Below are 23,355 nucleotides of genomic sequence, written 5' to 3'. Positions count from 1 at the left end.
AAAGTGGCCACCCCGGGTATAGGGCAGACCACCGAGCTTCGGTAGTGGATAAAGAAAAGGTCCTTTATCCACTCTCCTGTTTAAACATTGCACGCCCACTAACACATGACACACACACACGTACGCACACCCCTAACTAATATCTCTAACTGCACCACACACGTTCTGCTTAAATTTCATTTAAAATCATCTCACACTTATAACTAGAACAAAACGGAAGGATGGAAAGGAAAAACGAATTCATCCTGCAGCGTTTTCCACTTTCCGATTCCTTTTTCCTGAAATACAGCTTTCAAAGCATTTCCCTCAACTGTACACTGTTAATCCTTCGGCATGTTCCGTCCGTACCACAATCTCTAAAATCTAAACAACTCCCCGGCATCAAGAATCAACCCCTGGGAACTCGTAGACAAGCCCCGTCTGAAGGGCCGCCTTTTGCTACGCTATCTGGTATCATCATATCGCTTGGGAAAATAGAATGTTTGCGTTCCAATGTGAGTTTTGTTTGGGTCTCTGTTATGTTGTTTGTGCTTCCATTGCAGCCTCGTAATCGCCTAAGTTGGTCCTGGTTCCGGGCCGCCTTAGATCAACCGCTGTTAATCGTACGCACCGCGATCCTTTTTGTTGATGTCCACAAAATAGATGTCGTCCTGGTGTTGCAGCACGTAGTCGATAAACGCGTTGATCGGGCCGATCTCGTCGAGCGACATTTGCTCCTGCTTCGGCCAAATCAGGTTTGGACCGAAAACGATCGCCAGGTTGGAGGAGGTCATCTTGTTGAAATCTTTCCGCTCCATGATCTTGCCGAGAAACTCGACGATATACTTGAACAGCTCGTAGTTCTCCTCTGGCAACCGCTCGCGCAGCAGCTGTTTTACGTTGCGTGACCGTTGCTCCTCCGTCTTCCATTCGCTAAACTGCGTGATGTCCTCGTACAGTTCGTACGTGAGCAGTGGTTCCTCGAGCTCGCGCAGGAACGTCTTCAGCAAGGATGCGACGACATGCGTATCCTCGCTGGAGAGCTGTACCTCCTCGCCGGCGTTGATCTTCGCTCGCAGCTCCTTTATCCGGGCGTAGTTACCAGACCGTCGGAAGATACCCTCGGTTTCCACCACTGGAACGAATGAAATGGGGACACACGGTTAACGGAGAAGGGGTTAACGAATGAAGGGGTTTCTGTCACACTTTTGAACCCGTTTAACGAATCGATTTGATGGACCTTCATTTACCCTAGCAAAAGTGTGATCGACCTCCCTCGAGGTTCATTTGCTTCGACAATGATGTGTGAGGATTCGTGGACGAATATAAATAATGTCACACGTTCTGCTCGTGCGCTCGAGCCCTCCTCCATCATTCACTGGGCGCACTTATTAATATTATCCTAACATTTCCCACTTTCCCATTTCCATTTGGACCGAGATCGAGACGCGGATACATAAATCATGCGAAAACTCTCCACCCGAGCACCTACCATCCGGCAGCGACAGATGGTCGACGCACTTTCGCACGATCGGCGGGATACAGTTAAGACAGGCGCTATTTTCGATGATGAACCGCAGCGACACACCAAACTGGGCCGACTTCGGTAGGTTCTCGATCGATCGACTGCTCTTCAGACTAGATTTACTGCCCCGCAGCGTGTACCGGGTGCCGTTGTTGATCTTCTCGTCGAACCTATCGAGCGGGAACCAAAGTAAAATAAATGCACAGAAATCAATTAGATCCACATGTGGTCAGGGGACACGCTGCTTCCGGGGGCGTCACCCGGCACGTGTAAACGTACTCTCGCACCGGATCCGGCACCTTGAGCGTGTTCAACCCGAGCGATTGCTTCAGTTCGTCCAGGCTGCTCGTGTAGATGAGTTTGCTCTTGAACTTTTCGCTGATGATCGGCTTGAAGAAGAACCACACCATTCTAATGAAGGTGGTCGGATGGACCTGCAGAAAGTGAACAGAAGTTCGCTTACGTTAAGGCATGAATCGTGAATAGGGCGCTCTTCCCCGCCGTGCCGTTCTTACCACGTAGAGTTTCTTCAGGTTCTTCTTAAAGCTTCGGTCGAGCTCTTTGTAAGAATTCCACAGAAACTGGAGTGCCGGCTTGCTGTTGTCCTTCATGCCCTGGTGGAAGTACGCAATGATGTAGTCATTCTGGACGAACTCTTCCATCGATTTGATGATAAAACTGAAACAGCAACAAAACGAGCGAGGTGAGATTGGAGAAAATACAACCGGTGTTCAGAGGTCAATTGATGAGGGCCAAGAACTTACAAAGCTAATGTACACTCCACTGAGCACTATACTAGCCAAAAATACACGCCTTTTCTATCGTAATACTTTATTTTACTGGATTTATTTTGTAGTATAAAATAATACAACTATAACTATTCCCCGCGCGATCGATCGTTCCTGCGATCGATTTACCACACTCGCTACGTGCGTCCGAAACGGTCCGGCCGTCCGTACACTTCTGCTCGACTTCACGGTAGCTGTCGTTCTGATGCACTGTACCACCCGGTGGTGATTATATTGCTTAACGACTTCGACCCGTCGGACCGCCACCGGAACGGGTGGCAATGGGTGAAGCGTGGGGTGAAACGAATGGGTTTTCCAACTACCGTAAATACGCTACCGTCGCATCCTTGTACTTGCTCCGTCGTCTCGGCGGGAGGGACAGAACGGTACCAGCAACAGATAGAAAGGAAATAAAATAAAAACAACGTCGAAAAAGTAACACCAAAGTCAAGTGCGCCGCCCGCTGGGAGAGGAAAATGCTCGCATGGAGACGGAGCAGTTTTCCCGGTGGGAAAACGTGCACCCCTCGGCAAGGGGCACACGCGTGTGTTAGGTGGCGTCTTGCGCTTGCGTGAGCGACCCTTTCGGCGTTCTCGAGCACACGCAAAGCAAAGAATACGTCACTGGCGTCCTCTGAGCGGTACATCATCATCTGGCGGCCAGTGTGGCGCAACAGCTTTACAGAATCGTTTACCATGTCCTACAGAACCGGCAGCTCAGGCCTGCACCGCGCTAACGTAAACAAACTGTTACCTCTCACGACCCTCGTGGTGAAAAGGGCGACGAAATATGAGCCGAAATGCTGCCTATGTGGCATCAGACCTTTCCCTATCGTGGCGTCGCTAATTGATCGGTGTGCCGGAAAGTTGGCCTCTCTTGTTCACGCTGGCCTCTACGCTTCTGTTCTGCCCGGGGAAGGTTTTTTCGTCACCTCGTGGCATTCTTACGGTGCAGTTCGTTCGTGTCGTAATGAAAATGCAAGCAACTTTATTAGGACCCAAGAGTGGCCTATTTTCATCTTACTCAAACTCCCAATAAACGCTCTTTTTTCCAGGACTTCCACCCAATTCGTTAGTGAAAATTTTAAGCAAATATATCACTTCTCGAGAAACTGTCTGGTAGGATGGTCATTTTCGCACGAGGTGTGGCGTTTTCACATCAATTTCCCGGAACGACACGGCCTCATCACTGGGTCTATTTGACCCCGTTCGCGCGGCGAGAGAGATGGAGAGTAGATGAGCAAAGTTTTAATTTTATTTTAGACAAAATTATTTTTCCCTCACCGTGCGCTTGTCGGCAGAAGATTTTCTTCGAATTTCCAACACACCAATCGTCGACGACGTTACGTCTGCGGTTCGGTTCGTGGAACTAGCCAGGCAATTCGAAACGCAACGCTAGAAGGGAGTTTTTCAGATAAATACTGACGACGGCTTAGTGAAATTTGGGAAAAATCAGGCCAGGGCTGGACGAGAAAGGGATTATTCTTTATTGCTTTCGTTTGAATTTAACTCTCTCGCAACTTGTGATAAAACAAGAAGGCACATAGAGTCTTCAGCTCAAAAAGAACCGACGTCTGTGCCTATTGATATTAACCTCATTTTCCAATCGCGGGAAAAACGTAGCGTAACGACGAACCCACCCATTTCTTAGTAAGCGTATCAAACCATATGCGCATCAATTTAAACAGAGATCGTACTGAAGGCCAAGAGGCGTGAAGTTTACTCTTAGATAATGCATTAAAATAAGGTTATGATTCAGCTGCAATTACTAATGGGTCACACATCGTACATCCGTAAACGGGAGGACACAAATTTGTATTTCATATCACTGTATAAACGCGACAAGTTAGTCATTTCTTTTTCCACACAGTTGTCTAATTGATGGCGCCGTCGTGTGCGTTGAAAGTCTGTCATGTGGCAGAAAATCACCAAATAGCCCAACCGCAGCAGGTTGTTGTATTATTAAATACATGACACTTCTTTTGCCCCTTTGCTCAAGGGAGGTCAACTAAGGAAGTGTACCATGCGTCGATGACCAAGCCCATTTAAATTATACTTCGGCTCACGATGTTTCCCAACGTATGATTCATTTGTGGCTCGAGAGAGATCACAGACCAAATCTAACGTCTAAATACATGCAGAATCTTTCAAAACTGTGATTCACTCTGTGTTCGCGGGTACAGCGTAATAGTAGGAGTAAACCCATGGCCTACTAGCATCTTCTAGAGCGTCGTTTCATCAGCTGACAATCCAATCAAAAAGGCATACTCACTCAATGAAAATGCTTGAGTTCAGATCCTTCCGTTCTGGCAATCGACAGGCGTAGATCGCGATGATCGGTTGTCCCTGCTTGTCCGTGCCGATGAATTCGATGAATTTTCGTCGCTTGAAATCCTTCCGGATAGCACTTTCATCGTGCTGCAAAGGACCGATGGAATGGCACGGTGTTAGTGTGGAAATTGCACCTTTAAAATGCTTACACTTACCCCAACCATCGTCAGCTGCTCCTCGTAATTGTCGGCTTCGAGCGTAGTTTTGATGATTTCGTCGTCGGATGGGACCTCAAATTCGGCTGGCGGGATACAGAATTAAGTGAAAAATTTTATTTAAAACGTGGCACAAAATCGGCACCAAGAATGCCTTTCAGTACGCGAATCGATACGAAACTGCCAGTAACGAGAGCTGGTGGTGAACACATAAGTGGTTCCGGAGCAGTTGCGTTTTCTTATCAACAATACGCGTATAGATACGCCACCGGACGCTGCCCTGCTGATATAGGTTGGCGGGGACACACAGATAGTAAAATAAGGGGAAAATGTGGCATCAATTAAAGAAAAGACCCCTTTTGCAACACCAGAAAAAAGAGAGTCAGTGATATTAATCAGTCTGTCTCTTCAGGCATGAGATAGCCATTTGAGGACTTCAAACAAGCAATAGCCAATGTTTTGCAAGAGCAATTAGTTTGAATTAAACAGTTAAGGCACTATTTAAATTAGCGCTTCCGATGATAGTATCTTCTAATATAAACCGGAATTAGCTGGCGATTTGAAAAATTCTACCACCAATGAGAAACAGTACCGGAAAATCTGTGCTTAACCTAATCTGACCTTTTTGCGCACTTGCCAACTATTCAACCGAAACAGGCTTGGGTATTGCTTCCTACAGATCACGAACCACACAGACATTGCCTAATGCACACACAAGCCCCAACGGTAGGACGGTATGATCAACAAGTCGGTATGGTCGTACACGAGTACTAAGACGACTTGATATAGTTTCTCTAAGTCTTCCTTCAAAAGGTAGCTATTTTGGAGTCAAACAAAAAAAGGAGCGAAAATAAAACACTCCAGTAGAAGCTGCCATAAATCACTTTCTAGCCTGCGGCACATTTCCTCGAAGATGGTAGAAAAAGTTAGAAAATCCACGGGAACACTGCCAAAAAACCCTCCCACTTTCAGGTGGAACGCAAAATGGTGTATAAATGGCAAAAAGGATAAAAACGAATAGCAATTTGAACTCACCCGAGTAGTTGATATCGTCGAATACGGTGGCATTGCCCGGTTCCGGTGACGGCTGGGACAGCTCGGTGTCGTCGAACTCAAGGTTTGGCTCGTAATCATGCCAGTCGGACAGACTTGGATGTGGGTCCTCGGACGAATCGATCAGTGGTGGGTTCAGTGGCGCACCTAGCAAAACAGCGAGATAACGAAACGGGGAACGATTCGATCGATTAGCTAACGTTGGGTGGAGGTTTAGTTCGGTGTCGTGTTTCTTCTTGTTGCAGCACTGTGAGCACGTGTTGCGTGTTAATTGTCTTTCCCTCCTCCAGGAGGAGTACGCTTTTCCAGCTGAGAAGAGGGTGAGCGTGAGGGCGGACTACATCATCATAACTTTTTCCCTCCTTCCATTCGGCCCACCGGGGCGTTAGTGCGAAGGCGTTAGAATGCTTGCATCGCGGGCTTGGGCTCGTTGGGCGGCCTTCAATGGCCTTTTACCAGGTGGGTGGGCAAAAAACGACTTGCTCAGTGGAGCACGATTTATGTAAAGATGAAGCATAAAACGCGATGCTTACCGTTGGTGGTCGATCCCCTTAACGCTCTCAAACAACCAGCTTGGGGAAAGATTTATTTGTTTATTGATGCACCATTCGTTTCATTCGTGCCAACATGTAAGCCGTTTCGGTAAAGACTACCGAATACGCCAACGAGTGCACAACAAACAACTCAAATAACTATGATTTAAACGGCTCAACCGTCAGCAGTTCCAGTTGTTTCAAAAAGATATATAAGCATTTGCAGCTCATTGTAAAAAAACTCATTCAAGCACCTTAATTTGTCATTTTGTTTAACTGATTAACTAGTTGAAGGTAACTTCTACACAGAAGCACGTTCCCAAATTACAACGGAATCTAGAGAAAAAAACAAACTAGAAAAATCTAATCCAATAACGATGCCTATAAATAGGAACGCTTGGACAAATTAACACAGTAGTTATTGGATTTGAACGGTACACTCGCTGCTGTTGGATCGGATCAAATTTCGGATACCTTCCCACCATTCGAAACAAAATTCTCGATCCTGTCAGTAAAGGATGTTTCCCCCTGTCCGTCCCCTAGTGCGTGTCCTCTTATCCTGCCACCGTAACTGCACGGCTACGTATCGGTACAAGTAACGATCGTTACGTAAAGTGCTTCCAATATAACGCGATAATCGTTCCGATTCATCGCAACGGCGAAAGATCGATTGACCCAAATTCGCGCACCCGGTGCCGGTATCGTTCCACGTGCTTACAATCTTAAGTGCCGCCTGTTTCTCTGAGATGATAGTGTTCCACTACTCGGACTCAGCGACAGGACACACGGACTAACTGCGATGTTGATAACGATCAGTGAGAACGAGGGAGAAACAGTTCGAGGACGCATCCTTTTTTAGCACGGACGGAGTGGAACACGGTGGGCCAAAAGAAAATGCCACTAAAAGCAACGATCCATTAGGAAGATAAAGGACGTACCGTAGTCCTTCGTACAGCAAACTAATGTCGTCGATTTGGAGAGTTGCTGCAAAGAAGCGACTTAATTTAGTTCAGTCTCGTTTAAACCTGTGGGGGACAGAATATGACCCGTAAAATACCTACTAAGCCACCACGCCTCAGACACTGAACAACTTCCTTCTGGCGATTAAGAGAAACACCATGTAAAACATGCCCACCAGAGGGGTTTTGAAATCACGTGGGTAGTGCCGCGGTTCTCCGTGAGATTCCTTTTTCCAGCGTGGAAAAGGTGCACCCCTTGGTTACGTGGAGACGGGAAGCGGTTGCTTTCACCCACACACACATACATACGGTGGCCTCCTCGCGTGGGCTGGCTAGCCGAGGCTGGCCTACAAGCAAGCCCATTAGTCGTTGCCATTCGTTATGCAGCCACACGTGAATGGAGGCGGCTGTTCCGACACCCTCCGAGGGCCACTGTTCGAGGGCTCGCCGTCATTGCATAATTTGCGTTTGTTGCACCATCTGGAGTGGCAATAGCTGAAGCGTTTGGGGTATGTTTTATTTTTAAACCTAACACATGCTGTAGTTGGCACGCGTCAGGATTTAATTTAAAGCGTCTGATCAATGGTGGGATTTGCACAAAATTTCGGTAGCGTTTTTGTTTCTAAACGTTTTGTTCCGAATTCTTCTCAAATTTTGTGTAAAAAATTTCCCAGCTCTAGACCCTGATTGTGTGAAGTGGACTAGGATAATGCACACAATGGAAACAGGAAGCCTTTCGAAGGACCTTGTCTAATCGCACCTGCAGCCGGGAGCGTATGAAGTTGAAAACACATCACAGCAATTACTCAACACACTGAACCAGCAATGACGAGGCTTGCGTGCATCAAGTGTACTGCAACAACGCGGAAATAAAGCGCGAGTTACCCCAATACACTGGCCTCCAAAACGACGGGTGAAACCTGAACATCAAGCACACCTGTGCCTCGACCAGCTTCAGGAGGTTGTACCGCGAAAAACAAGAAAACACCTCCCACACCCGGCGGCCACCATTTAAAGGCGGTGACGTCCCCCCGAGGGCGTCGTGTAACTTCACTTCCCGATTAACGACTCCGTCACCGACCCAGGTCCACACCTAACACTGCCCTTCCGCTCCTGGGGGAGAAATAAAACAAAGGTAATGTTGTTACGGTGCATTACACGGTGCCACACGCATACGACGGACACACCTAACCTGTTTCGGAATGCACGGTTTGTGGTTCTAACCTCCGTGTCAGTAAACCGACAACCTGTTCGTGGTGAAGCCACGGGGGTGTGAAGTCACCGTTGAATTACGGGACGAGAGGAAATGAGTGGGAGGAAGATAAATTTGTCTCGGATAACCTTCGACCGATCGTTGGCGGGCTGATTCTGTCTCTGCACGAAAGAGCGAGATCCCTACTGAAGCTGCTGCGGGGTTCGAGAGTTAAAAGCTAAATGTCAATGTCACGTCATTCCCTGTATCAAGTGGAACCGAAGTTTGCTAAGGCAAGAGAAGAGCTGTTGTAATGCAATGGTTGCTTTTGCTGTCGTGATACTTCATCATCGTCAGTGCATACTCAGCATCATCGGCTGTCATTGGAGCCAGGACGCCATATCGCGTGAGGTCATCACATCAACGAGTCGGCACTTGAGCGAATATCGCCTGTTTCCTTCCCGCACATTCCAGACTAGCTACTTCACAAATTCTCAACGACTTTTCATTGGCCAAACACACAAGGGCTGGGCATTCGTGACGGGTTTTCACCGTGGAATACTTTTACCCTTTGACGCTTAGGGTGCCTCGAATCTTTTCGTTCGCGGTGAAAGACCACTAACATTGCCAGATATGAGAAATGACGCTTCTAGCTTGGGCCATGTGGTTTGTTGATATAGGGACTTTCCCATCAAGAATGCCCTGGCACCGGTTCGTAGGTCTTGTGAACATTAAACGAAAGTGGTGTGCGTATTGAGGGAAGAAAACTTCTTCAAAATAATTAAACCAGACACGATCGTGTAACTATTGTTCCACGTTCAATTGCTGTGGTTCATTTAAATTTATTACTTTACAGCACACACGTTAAGCGATATAGTGTCCTTTTTCGAGACTTTTGAACGATTTTAATCTACATCTCCCTTCGGGTGCATACCCAGAATCCTGCAAAAAACTAATAAAAATCCGATTAAAAGTGATCTCATATTTCAGGCAATTAGTTCCAAAAGAGCTCAAAAGCAATACTGTGACAGTATGGTTGAACTATTCTTCCAGCTGCACGACCCTAAATCGGAGCTGAATGAGTTAAGGTCATTGCGCGTCAACGAGTGGTTCAACGTACCCCAGAAAAGGAGTTTTCTCGTCCTGCTACGACCCCCTTGAGGCATCGACAATCCCCTGCCCAATACCGGTAATGGATCAAGGCACACCGATTCCAACCCGCCAGTGGCTAGGAAGGATCGAGGCACGCGGAACTCCCACCGATGGGACCGAAGGCAAAGTAAAGTGATTAGATTATTTATTTATCTCTCTCACAATCCTCGCGTTCAGAGCTTCACTGTTGCATTCGCCATGGTAGTTCACAGTTCCCATTCTCATGAAGCACGTTTTGGGTTTCAAAACCAAGCCCTCGGTCATACACGCGTGCCATTTCTGACCCACCCCATTTGCAAATGTACCATCAGGAACATACATACAATTAAGGGGGAAACAACTCCCATCATTCACACCACACGGACACGTGTTGCAAAGCAGATTCAGGGCTCTGGATTCGAATATTCGGGAACATTTGTTACCATGCTTCTTCCAGGCCAGGATGAGAATACAATTAGGATTGCAAAAGATTGCGACCTAAGGGGTTTAGGGGTGAGATAATAGAGAAGAAAATAATATCAATCACCTCTTCAAATTTTCGCAACACAAGCACTGGAGAGATGTACTTCCTCCAGCGAATCATGTTCCCTTTTCTGGACAAGACATTGACTTCAGCAATACATTGTTTTTTTTTATTTTGGGGATCTTGACAAATCCCATGGGAGTGATATAAGGGAAATATACACCCAGTGGGAGCTCAAATCAATACCTTAATGTCGTGTAGATTTCGGGAAGATTAACTGATCCGTTGTTTTTTACTCGGGTTTATGTCGTACGTAAATTACCCCCGTATAATGTCATATGCACACTCGCGGGGACAGATTGTTCATCATCTAAAAGTACATACACTCGATTACGATACACGGAGACGATCCGATAACGGATGTGGTACAACACGACAGTACAAGCCATCCATCCAGATAATTGCGTTGACTCGTGAGACAAGATAATTCGCGCACTCTCGTTGGCTTTCGCGGTTCGAAAACGCAAACAAACATTGCTCGGAACCGGGCAGTGTCCCTCGGATGCGCAAGGCTTACATCTTCGACGTCAGCACTGGAATGGAACGACACTAACGACTACGACGACGACAACGACGGTGATGATAATGATGATGGCAATGGTGGCATCTTACACTCGTTTTCCATTTTCCACGCAACACAAAACGGGAGGAAATGTCCGCCCGGATCCGCGTGGAATTCCGTGTTTGTTGCTTTGTCCGCTATGGCGCAAGAAAATGGCCATGTAAGCGTTCATTTCCTCACGCCCATCCGACAGTTTATTATGAATCAAATGCGTTGAGGGCCGCATCGTTTTGCGGTTGATTCGATCGAAGGCACTCATCTCGCTCCTAATGGAAACGGAAACGCACACCCCGGATGGCACCGACACCGGCAGAGATTTGTTTTTTTAGGTGTTGAAGAAGAAATTTATAATTTTTTTAATTATAAAAGAAATTGAATGTTTGAGCTAAGTCCTCTGGGAGTATCGCATTACCATTTAATGTCAATTTCGGTCATCATTAGACAAATAAGAGATCTATAGCATGAGGAAAACATCTCCTATGTCATTCAAAAAGGTCCAAAAAGTTAATAAAAAGACTAAAATATGATACTAATTAAATGCATTAAATAAATAGACTCGTACTGTACTTATAACCTACAGCAAAAGAAATCAAGCAAGTAATGTTCGCCTCAAAAATGTGAATAAAACATTGCAGAACTGGCTTCGTGAAATCAGGCTCCTAAAAAAAAACCAGCCAGATGTGATTTTCATAAGATTTTGTTTTATTTATGTGTTTTTAATAAATACAACACTCTTATTATCCGCTGCCTTGCTGCGTTAATGAATCTACCCGAAAGATTGAATTGCAGCGATAAAATATAAAATTTTCGAAGTGAACGAACACGGCTCCACCCCCATCAACTCAACGGGGGCTGTCACCAACGTGACACCTACCCCTGACGAAGTTTTTTTCCGTACGGCTGAGGAATAAAATTCCACTCCACACACGTTGGCTTCAAATCACCTATCAGCGGAACTTTGGTCTATATTTATGAGAACATCATTATGGAGAGGATTGTAACGGAAAAGGTAATTTGGATATGTGTGGCCCGTTTAATTAGCGTAGAAAAAGTTAATTTTCCAGGGGAACTAACCGAAATTTAAATAGAGAAAAATATTACCCTGGCTTGGAGTCAGTAAAAACCTTGCCCAATCAAATATTGATATCGACATTTACCATACGCTCCCCTAATCGAACCAAATGGATATTCGTTTGTTCGTCAACATCATCGCTCAAAAAATCCCCACTTTTTCTGCCGATATCACATTACTTCCAAAGGCTCCTTCGCAAATGGAACGACGTCGCACCGACGTTATCGATCTCTCGCTGACAATCCTACCACCCTCACGTTCGTAGCGTCGTGGCTTTCTTCAACCAGTACCCGTTTACGATCGCTGTAACCCGTTTCACACAACAAGTGGCACAAACCTTCTCCCGTACGTTCATTAATTCGTCGAACTTTCCCGGCGCACTCTTCGGGAAAGCAGTTGGAGAGCTGGTTCCGCTGAGACCTGGGACGGATTGGGCAGAGGAGGCCAAGGTTAACCGAAAAATGTGTGAAGCGATTATCATATGACCTTCGACCCGTGGAAGGCACGCGAAGGGCGAACGCACCGGGCAACAGGGGAGCAAGGAATGAGGAGTGAGTAGTCAGTTTGTCACATGGAATATTTCCTCCATCGTGCAGGATGTTGGACGCTTGATTTTGAATGTCATTTGGAATGTCCTAAAGCATCCATAACATTGATTTTTATGCTTTATCTGGATATCTCTTAGACTCCCTGATTAAACCTACAGCGATCTATCACCTCACATCCCAATTCCAACTTATTATGAATTGGATTCTTCATGACATGACATTTTCACCTTTTCTGGCTAAGCATTGATTTGGTTTGACCATTCGTCTCTTGACAGCCTGCAAGAATTTTGTCTTGTAATGACAGCCTGCAACAGAATATCCCCCAAAACATGTTATTACATCCATTTTATTCGATCGATCGCGGACCTAGCCACAGGCAGTCAGGGCTTCCGGTTGCACCGACAGACGAATAAATTTGCATCGACCGGTACACACGTCACCGGTTCCTGCCTATGTGTGTCATCCGCCTCTTGCCTCTTGGAAAATCTTCGTGCGAGAAAAAAAAATGCAAAAAAAAAACGTTTGCACCCGTTCCGGTGGCCAATCACACGGCACCAACCAGCGCGGTTGACAGTTGGCCGTATCTCTTTCCCCTATTGCAGCTTGATTCGCTTTCTTTACGCTACATTGAGAAAACAACGGCGACTGGCAGAAGGGTGGGTGGGATCTCGGAGGATCCCGAGGGGGCCATTTTGCTTTCCAACTTACTGCTGCGCTTCAATTGGAATTCGGCATAGCGCGGAAGTAACGAGTACCATTGGAACTGGCAAACCGGATGGCACGCTGTGTGTCTCATGGCCGCGTTGGAAATAAAAGAAAGCAAAAAAAATGAAGCAACAGGAAAAAAACACCCCACCCGTCGATAGAGCAGTGAATGCGCTCGGGTAAGTAGAAGAAAAAATAGAAGAGACATTTCTCCCCTAAAGGTTCCCATCGGCATCAAGGGAACACGGTCGCGGGACTATCATAATTGCCCTTTCTCGTGTGCTTAGGCACGTCGCAAGCTCCCGAGTTCCACGAGATGATAACCCACACAACCCATGACGGGGTGTCACGTGGTTTGATGGCGAACTCGCAACCTTCGACACGCCCGCAGTATACAAAAACCAACACCCGCATTCAAACCTGCGGATTTGTGCCAGCGAAGGAACGACATTTGAATTCATTGGGTGGCTTTTCAAATGCATCCGCCGCCAACGGTGGAACAATACACAAAATCGGAATTAATTCAACCCATCGTACGCACCCGTGCCTAGCCCTGGGACGCCCTTCGAGGGGGTAGAGTTAAATTAGCGGCAGGAAGCCACCCTCGTTTGCCTCGCTCATTCCTTGATTTTTGAGTAACATGGCGATCAAACGAGTGAGTCATGGTCGTCCCACGCATAATGACAAGGTGGAAGAGGTGTGTAATTCTTCACGAAAAATGACTAACCCGAAGAGTTGACGGACTGAGTAGGTGCTGTGGTTGTTTTCCAAAAAGTTGACTTAGTTAAGCCTTCATAGCCAACCGGAGGATTGGTTGGTCCTTTCGCTCATTTACTGTAGTTGCTTTCTTTCTTTCGCTTTTACAACCGCAGGAAAAAGCGGTAATGAACGACGATAAAAACCACAACAATCGTCAAGTGCAACCAATGCGCACACGGCCTATGCTTTTCTTTCTTAGCGTTTTTCCTTCTCTAAGCCAACGCAATGAGATGGATCGATAATTGAAAAGTGAAGGTAAGAAAAACGCTGGTCACAACTACCGCGACGAGTGATGCCCCCAAAACCTTTCATCGCGAGCAACACTCTCCAAATGCCGTCACTTTTTTATTATTTCAACCCCTTTTGGATTTCCTCCCCCCGATTAGAGGGCTTTGTTTGGTGTTTTTTTTCTCCCACTCCACACACACACATGCTGTGCGAGGCCTCAGTTAGGTGGATATGCATCTCAAGACTCGGAGAGCCTCCTCATCTACGCTGCAAGAAAACACGCGGCACAAGAAGCAACGGAACACGGGAAAAGCGCACCAGGTGGTGGCGCAATAAAGCACCGTTTCAATTAAGGTTGCGAACCTGCCACCCTCGCTTTCCCAACTCCAGACGGGATGAGACTTATCTATTAGCGATTTCACCAATCGGGAGAGAGACGGCGAAGTCGAAAAAAAACGACCGTAAAAAAGGGAATCTCGTCTTGACGGGATCCGTGCGGTTCCAAGTCCCGGAAGTGCTTCACCGGAACCGCTTTCATCTCTCTCTCTCTCTCTCTCTCTCTCTCTCTATCTCGCTTTTTGTCTCTGTCTCTCGGAACCGAACCTTGAACCGGAACCCGGACGCTATCGTACGGAGCTATCTATCGTCGGTCAGCGTAACGATCGCGTTTTTTAGAGCGCCTATTGGGAAAGAGAAGATAAAGCAGCTCGAGCTCTCGGGTGCCCTTGTGCTTTTGCGGAAGATCGTCCGATCTGGGTGTTCAGTGTAGATGGATCCACGCCAAGATTCCGCCTTGCGTGCGCCTTGACTCAATGTGAAGCATGGCCATGTCCCTTTGGAGAAGATATTTTTAGGCCTCAGAAACAAATTGAAGAAGCTCACTTTTGACGGTGACGTCTTCATACTCTAGTGCACGTGTTTGAGCCTTGTTTGAACCTTCAACCACCCTTGAAAGCGTGAACTATCGCTGCGTGACGAAAAGAATGGCGCAATCTACCGCGAATTAGTTGCGGCGGAAACAAGACAAGTCACGCTTGTGCTTAGAATCTTACTGATGGTTCAAGAATATAGCCCCACAAAACAAAAGAAAGAACCCCGCAATGCGCCGCTGGCAGTGGGTTATAAATGTTGTTAAAAAATTACCACCGTTGGGAACTTTGCCAAGCTATTGGACGAAAGTTTGGGAGGCCAACGGTGCCCACCGTCAGGAATTCGAAGGAATGCAAACCTCAAAATAATGCCCCTAGAACTTTGCGGTGTTTAACCGGCACCGTGCCACCGCCGGGCTAGTCGGTTCCGCAATGCTTCAAAGTCATGTTGCACAGATGACAGAAGAGAAAATTTGGTTAGGAAGATGACGGGGGTCAACGGTCTGGCGGCTGGTGTTTTCTAAACATTAGCGATCACTTGTTCGAATGCTCGAACGAGCGGATTTTAGCAATCAGATCCATTCCATTTTCTCGCTGTTTCACCAGCAACGGGCCAATCTGTGATGCCAGACGAGCGGATGGTGACGACGTCGACGAAGGCACGATTGTTTACACAGTTGGCAACGATGTGGCGCGGTTCGCGGCGAATGATACAGGTTGTCATCTCTCGGTTGTGCCGCGTGTGAGGAATTTTCCTCGCTGTTGTGGCAGATGACAAAACAGGAAACGTCATCATCGGTGATCGTACAGGCGGCGATCGTATGGAGTTTTGTTTACGTGCGCTACTTCAAGCATACTACGCCCTAGCTAGAAATTACCACCGTTCGCGTAAAAGGCGCGATCGAGGGAAAAATATGAGCGCGATCTCTACGATCGGGGAATACTTTCCACACGATCATTCGATGTTTTGAGTACGAATTCATTAATTTACACAACATGTACGATCGCTCGTAGTGGCGACTGTTAGTTTAATTTTACCTGGCAGCTTCATGGGAAGACCTGCTTGATCGAGGACGGTAGTGTCCATGGTGGTGGTACCCTTTTAGGATTGAAGGGTAAACGGTAACAGCTACGACAGCACTTTTTCACCGACCAAGATCCCACTGTTGGGCGCCCCTGCTGGTTGATAAGAACGTGTCCTATCAATCACGTACACAAACACACGTTGTCACTGGACGTCGGTGAGCGGAGCAGCCCTTCCGTCGTTGTTGCTGCTGGACCATCCGGTGATCGTACACAAGGATGATCGCTAAGGGCTATGGAACACGAGCACAAAAACACAACACTTGCGGCCCGTTACAACATATTACGCAGTGTACTGTTTTTCGCCTGCGTTTGCTTTACGCGATCGTTACGTTGCCACTGATCCTTTTGCTTGGGGATTAAAGGAACACTTCACATTCTTGTTTTGATTTCAAACCTGCAGAGAAGACACCCGGGACAATGCCCAGAAGAGTAGGTTAGAAAGGGAAAGCCAAGAGCTGTAGTTACAAATTCGCGCGGAAAATATTATTAAACTACTCTCTCTCTCTCTCTCTCTCGATTTATATATCTCTCTTTCTCTTCCTTTCTTTTTCGTTTCTCTGTTGATGCATTCACACAACTAGTTTCAACTGGTACTGCCTTATTTGGTTACTGACTACGCGCCGCAATCGACCACACAAAATCGCGGTTTCACACGTACGCAAACTCGCACACGTACACACAAGATGCAGCTGACTGGGAAGGTCATCCGGTCTGGTCTCCACAGACGGAAACCGACCCCGGGTGAGACAGAAAAGCTAGATTAAAAGGTCGATTAATCGATGGTGACCAAGATGATGGCTTGTTATTCGCTATTTCGCACGCTCGCAAGCACCCCCTTTTCACTTCACGTAAGAGTACGAACAAACGGAACCTTTCACAATTGAAATTTCTTGAAAGAGTATGAATATATGAACGTGAACTCCCTCCCAAAAACCACAACTTGAATGCCTTTGTCAAAGGATCCAAATGATACCGTTCGAAATCGAGACCTCAATCAACTTAATCGCACATGTTAACGCACGTTTCTCGTAAGCTTAATACGCAAATACACTTCTCTTCAAATGCATGTGTCGATTTTGATTTTTTTTTATCACACGACAAAGGGCAACCATCTGGAGGGTGTTATGCTGATTCGAAAGCACTGCACAACCGAAGAAAGAATTGCGAAGAAGGGTACGCCCCACGCATGTTACAAATCGAAGAATTTTTCCTTTTCCTACTGACTGTACTTTCTAAAGAGAAGTTATAACTCTCGCGTACACCTTACGCGTTATCTTAATTGCGCGGTTATCACAATGAACACGTTTTATATGATCTTTTTTTATGTTTTCGCTGTCTAATACTCTTGTTGTGAACTCTCGCGTCGTCGTTGGTGTAAAGGGCGGTCAACCCCCGGGCTTAGTTAAGACGTCCTGTATTTGATTCGCCTGACCGAACACTATCAACCGCATGAACGCAAACGCAAAGGCTGCAGGGATGCACAATTGTGACTATTCCACAACGTTGGACTGGTTGCGGAGTCTCAACGATGTTGCTTTCGCAGCTGAGGGATTCAACCAAACAAACCCTGGAGCGCGACAAACGAACGTTTCACGAGTAGCAGGGCAGCGAAAAATGCGAAGAAAATAGATAGTTGAATCCGCTAACTGTCAATTGGGTGGTCCCTATTGGTGGGATAGCGCGAACCAATTTCGTCGTTATCCCACCTATTTCAGACAGCATGATAGGGGATATAGGACAAATAAAGCTAAACTTTTTTATTTTTTATTATTGAAAATTTTGTAAATTAAACTTATTCTCTTTCGTACCACAAACTGTGATGTTCAAATACAACAGTTAAAAATATTTGATGTTAAAAACAACATGTATAACTCTGAAAATGAACTAATAACCGAGAATTCATCAGTCTGAAAAACAATAAATTTTGACCATGATCATCACTGGTTTTAGGAATTTTATGCTGCTTTTTCATATAGTTTTTTTAATAAACACTATGTTTTATTTAACAAATTTAACAAAACAATTACCTTTTAATTTTTAAGGTATTTACAGCCTAGCTGTTTAAAAATCCGTATCCGTTCATAAGTATATGATTCATAGCTCAAAAGATAGCGCCGAAGTAACGCGCTGGTAAGTGTAAACCATACCTAGCTGTTTGTCAAAGTCTTTCGATCGAAAACACAGCAGAAAGATGGCAATTTTCAGCTCTTTGGCTCGCTCCGGCCAATTTTCGGCTCGTTTAGGTACTATTCTGAGCAATCAAGCTCTTTTGCAGGCAAGAAACAATGGTAAGCAAAGTAAAAACATTGTAGGCTATTGTGTACATAAACCAAACGGTCCATAAATGACGAATCCCAAGTTCTGCCACTCATGGACCGCTTGTTATGCAACTTCAAAACAAACGAATGTGATGTTAATTTGTATTTTAGCCCTTACCGGTACGCGCTTCATGTCCGGCGGTCATGGACCGAAAAATTTTACGATCACGCCTTCCCGTTTCCAATGGCACAAATTCAAGGATATGTTCCACTACTACATCATGATTGGCTTGATTCCTGTCGGTGCAGTTGTTTTCTATTCAAATGTTTTTATTGGCCCTGCCACCCTCACGGAAACACCGGAAGATTACACTCCGAAACACTGGGAATACCATCGGCATCCGATCACGCGTTTCATCGCCCGGTACATCTTGCCCAGCCCACAACAAGAATACGAGAAAATGCTTCATCACCTGTATGAAGAAAACGAAAAGGCTCAGATTCGTGCGTTGGAGAAGCAAGTACGCGATAAAATGGCTGAGCGTAACGATTACCAGTCGTACTACTACCGCCCGGCTATCGGCAAGTACCACCGGGTAGCGAAAGAGGCAGCTGATGAGCTGGAATCGCTCCGCGGTGATTAAGATGAGAATGGATATGTTGTAGAATATGTTGAAGAAATAGAGACGTAAAGGTGTTGCAGTGAAGCGAATAATGGCATGACTTTATTTTTGTTCTGAACAAGCTTATATCGAATGACTTACGAATTTATAGATCAGTGGCAAATACTCAGGAATGAAGTAATTTCCAAGTCAAGTAGCAGTCGTTTATCCCCATGCCTGCGTTTTTGCGTAGTGCAAAATCAGCTTTCCGTTTGTTCCATAGCATTCGTACAAATTCTTGATTATTTGGTCGGGTGACGGAGCAAAGGTTTGATTGATATAGAGAAACTGAAAAAGTCAATAGAAAACATATGAACAAGTTTCCACCTATAACGGGTACGAAGGAAACGCCTACCAATCTTTCTTCTGGGTCGAGCTTGAGATATTTGTGTATGAATTTAACAATGGCACTGATTGGTTTTTCTTGGTCTACCGACCACTTTTTTTGTTTCAAAATAGGGGCACTACCAGTGGCATGCAGCACAATATCGACTAAAAATGAAAAAAACATACTTAGTTTTCATAATTCATACCTGCAGTGCCTTCTACAAATCCATACTTTTTTTTAGCTCTTGTTTTTCCACTTTCTGACCGGCCAGTGACATGTTCTCCACATTCGCTGCGAGTTCCTTGTCGTGCGAACTATCAATCCCAGCTGTTTCTGCTTCTTCAGCCATTTTTGTAGAATATTTGAAGCTGTTAGTACTCTTACAGCAAGTATTTATGATTAGCAAAACTTGTAATTTTTGGGAGCTTTGTTTACTTTTTCTTTGGTTTTTTGCTGGCAACACTGCCAAAAGATAGATTGACAATTTCAGCTCTGAAATATCATAACATACTGAACGTCAATATTGTACATGAAAACACGTTTACTAGTAGCGCATGTTGTGTGGATTCCCTGTGTTTTAATATAATTTTGGCACAATGAGTGGAAAAATAAAGTTGTTCAATGAGTCTGACCAAGAAGAACCGGAAACAGTCGAGTTCCGAACTAATAAAAGCTACGCCAAGCATTATGATGAGTTCCGTAAAAAGGAAATTCTTGGTCAATGTAAGCAAAATCCAACTGAACTAAGATTTCAATGTGATTTTACAAGAGCAAATTCCATAACTTTCATTTTTAGTAAAAAACTATGAAGCGGAGGCGGAATCATCTGACTCCAGTGAAGACGAAACGACCGATGAAGAGATTGTCGATGCGGAGTTTGATAAAGAATTCTTCAAGACACTTGCCTTTCTGAAGCGCAAGGATAAGAACAAGTATAATGAACAGCATGCGTTTTTTGAAAACGTGAAGCCTATTGAGGAGGTGGCACTTACAAAGCGACGTCGCAAAGAAAAGCCGATGACGGTTAAAGATTATGAGCGAAAAGTGATTTTAGAAAAAGGTGGCGTATTTGAAGATGAAGAAGACGACGATGCTTCAGAAGCAGCGCAACGTGCTGAGTCGCCTTCGTTGGTAGAAGAAGAGAAAAAGATAAAAGACGAAATCAAACAAGCTTTGAGTAAAATTGACGATGAAGACAGCGATGGTGAAGCAACGGTAAAAAGTTCCAAAGGTGGTGGTTTGCTAAAGGAACGAGTCAAAAGTAAGGATGAAACAGAAAAGGAGCAATCTGATTATATTCAATGGCTGACGGACAAGAAGGTAAAGGAACCCACAAGTGAGGACGTCAAAGGCTTGGAACCATTGAAGCAGTTTTGGAACAATGAAAAATTGTCCAAAGAGGATGCTTTTTTGAAGGATTACATTCTGAATAAGCGATTTGTACAAAGTGGCGCTGAAATCCCCAGCTATGATGAAATAGTGGCTACATCGGAAGACGAAGAAGAACTAGAGAAACAAGAAGAGTACGAGCGAAAGTATAACTTCCGTTTCGAAGAGCCCGACACGGATTTTATCAAGCAGTTTCCTAGAACGGTAGATGATTCGGTTCGTGTGGAACGCAACAAGCGCAAAGAACAGAGAGCATTGTTGAAGGAGCGTAAGCAGCAAGAAAAAGAGCAACGTCGTCTTGAACTAGATGAACTTAAGGCTGTAAAACTGAAGGAAATTCGCGAGAAAATTCAAAAGTTGAAAGAAATTGCGGCTACGGAAAACTTGGCTATGAATGAAGACGATTTGGAATCGGATTTCGATCCTGAAGAACACGATCGCCGAATGCAAAGGATGTTCAACGATGAGTATTACGGCGTGGATGAGGGCGATCAGAAGCCCGAATTTCCTGACTTGGATGCAGAGCTGGGCATCGAAAACTACGATGTAGAACGTTTGGACGACAACGGTGATGATGGTGGTTATGATGAACCGCACTGTGAGGATGACGATTTTGTAATGGATTGTGACTTTGAAGAAAAGTCAAACTCAAAAAATGCAAAAGAAACTCTTCAGCAGGAGCTGCTTGATTCTACCAAGACCGGGAAGAAAAAAAACCGCCGCCAATCTAAGTTTCGGGAAGTACTGAAAGCCGAAAAGCCTCTTTTTGATCCGGAAGATGAAAAAACTTACGGTGAATATATAGATGAATACTACAAGCTAGACTACGAGGACATGATTGGCGATGTTCCGTGTCGCTTTCGATACGTCGAAACAGTCCCGAATGATTTCGGCTTAACCATAGAAGAAATTCTAACAGCCAACACGAGAGATCTTAACAAATGGGCTAGCGTGAAGAAAACTGTCCAGCTACGTCCTAAACACATTGAAGAGAATGAGAAAAACATGTACCGCCGCAAAGGTGCGAATTTGGAGTTGAAGCGAAAAATTATGCCAAGTCTTTTTATTGAATCTGATAACGAAGAAGCAATCGATGAAGAAATTCAAAAACGCAAACAAGAAGTTACTGCTCAAAGCCCTATAGATAAGGTTAAAGCAAAGGATAAAACAAGCACTGGCCGATTGAATCTTCAGGGCGAAAAAGCATCCAAAAATACTAAATCATCGATCAATGATTCTCAAAATCATGAAACTGACACAAGTAATAAAAAATGTAAGAACAAAATCATTAGGAGTTGTGAGCAGAGCTCTACTCACAAGGAAGATGAACATGAAAGTAAACTTAATTTTAAAAATCAGCGCAAACGTACATGGGATCATGAGGCAGGAACATCACGTTCCCAACAGAAGAATGCATCTTGGAACAATCGAGATAAGCCACATTTCGAACAGAATAAGCATCAAAATGGTCACAAAAATGGATTTAAAACGAATGATGCTGTGGGTTCAAAAAGACCAAAGAAAGAGGAAAGTGCAGCAGATCAACGGTTACGGGCCTTCGGATTGAATCCTAGAAAATTCCATAATAAACAAATTTACAGCAAGCAGCGCCAGACGCAAGCATAAAAATAAACGTAAAATTTCTTTAATGTGCTGTTCGGACAGCATGTATGTTGGAAAATTAGTGATAGTGTGTTCAATAAATGCTATTCAACTATTTTTTTGTAGAAGTGCATTTTTGATTCATTTAAATTGGATTGAAATGTTGATTGAAGTTTCAAGTAAATTGAATGTTAATGCAAAATCATTTATAAAATATATATATATTTAAAAAAAATTATTAAACTAATGAGATGGAGCTACGCATTTCTGTGTCATTCATATTCCAATGTATTTTCATAGAGCTTTCATGTTTAACAAGACGGGCCTTGTGAGGGTTTCCATAATTATCTTGTTGAATATTTAGTGTACTTTTGTTTTGTAGGATCTACTCTGTTTAAAAACGTCACTATATATTGGCCTTTTTGTCAACTTTTAAACTCAATAACTTATGAAGAAATCGCCCGTTTTATTCTGCAACAATAAAACATTTATGTTTATGCCTCAAACTCGAAGTCCCGTGCCTACGGAAAGCAAATGGAATGAACGAGAAACATCAGCCAACTGCAAGACGTAGCCGATGTGAAATGTCAAACCCAAGTATACTGTGTTCGTTCGTAACGTGCGTGCGTGCAAAGTTGCTTGGCTGGTGGTGATATTCTCGTGCAAAATCGTTTGTGTTTTCATCTTCAAATTTCTACTTTATTTTGAAAATGGAACCAATTCCGAATCGAAACGTACGTCCTGCTTCCTACTGATCAGATGCTTGCATTGGCATTGTTGTAGAAGGTAGGTGATTACCCCATATTGTTGGTTATTTAATAAAAAAGGGAGGGAGAAAAAAAACCTTGCAAAAAATGTCATTTTATCGTATCTAAACTTTCTAGTCAATGAGCTCAATTGGAATCAAGTCAAATTTCTCTAAATTCCTTGAAAAAATACCCTTATCTTATTTGCACTGATACAGTTACATGACCATCAAATGATAACATATATGGTAATGCATTTGCTGTCCCTTTTACATGAAGTATATTCAACCGCAAGAACGAGAAGAAAAGAGAAGGAGAGTGAGTACTATCTCATTAACCATGTCAGAGGGGG

At 44.7% G+C, this 23,355-nt stretch overlaps 4 protein-coding genes across 4 annotated transcripts; 2 read left to right on the top strand and 2 right to left on the bottom strand.

Annotated features, from left to right (window-relative positions):
• Window positions 1-596: 596 nt before the first annotated feature.
• LOC128727113 (rho GTPase-activating protein 68F) lies at window positions 597-16,053 on the bottom strand. The gene is made up of 8 exons (XM_053820981.1): window positions 15,971-16,053; window positions 5,813-5,977; window positions 4,778-4,863; window positions 4,564-4,709; window positions 2,020-2,182; window positions 1,784-1,938; window positions 1,472-1,674; window positions 597-1,114 (listed from the first exon to the last, which is right to left on the bottom strand). Exons 1-8 carry the CDS (start codon window positions 16,017-16,019, stop codon window positions 597-599), a joined length of 1,485 nt encoding a protein of 494 aa, XP_053676956.1. The 5' UTR covers window positions 16,020-16,053.
• Window positions 16,054-18,197: 2,144 nt separating this feature from the next.
• On the top strand, window positions 18,198-18,980 carry LOC128727114 (NADH dehydrogenase [ubiquinone] 1 beta subcomplex subunit 5, mitochondrial). The gene is made up of 2 exons (XM_053820982.1): window positions 18,198-18,306; window positions 18,448-18,980. The coding sequence occupies exons 1-2, from the start codon at window positions 18,210-18,212 to the stop codon at window positions 18,918-18,920; spliced, it is 570 nt and encodes a 189-aa protein (XP_053676957.1). The 5' UTR covers window positions 18,198-18,209; the 3' UTR covers window positions 18,921-18,980.
• A 90-nt stretch (window positions 18,981-19,070) lies between these two features.
• On the bottom strand, window positions 19,071-19,701 carry LOC128725776 (autophagy protein 12-like). The gene is made up of 3 exons (XM_053819547.1): window positions 19,498-19,701; window positions 19,294-19,430; window positions 19,071-19,226 (listed from the first exon to the last, which is right to left on the bottom strand). The coding sequence occupies exons 1-3, from the start codon at window positions 19,613-19,615 to the stop codon at window positions 19,104-19,106; spliced, it is 378 nt and encodes a 125-aa protein (XP_053675522.1). The 5' UTR covers window positions 19,616-19,701; the 3' UTR covers window positions 19,071-19,103.
• A 161-nt stretch (window positions 19,702-19,862) lies between these two features.
• LOC128725064 (protein KRI1 homolog) lies at window positions 19,863-22,281 on the top strand. The gene is made up of 2 exons (XM_053818782.1): window positions 19,863-19,989; window positions 20,063-22,281. Exons 1-2 carry the CDS (start codon window positions 19,863-19,865, stop codon window positions 22,279-22,281), a joined length of 2,346 nt encoding a protein of 781 aa, XP_053674757.1.
• The last annotated feature ends 1,074 nt before the right edge of the window (window positions 22,282-23,355 follow it).

Source organism: Anopheles nili, chromosome 3, assembly GCF_943737925.1.
Source record: "Anopheles nili chromosome 3, idAnoNiliSN_F5_01, whole genome shotgun sequence".
NCBI lineage: Eukaryota > Metazoa > Arthropoda > Insecta > Diptera > Culicidae > Anopheles > Anopheles nili.
This window is presented reverse-complemented; position numbering and strand designations above follow the sequence as displayed.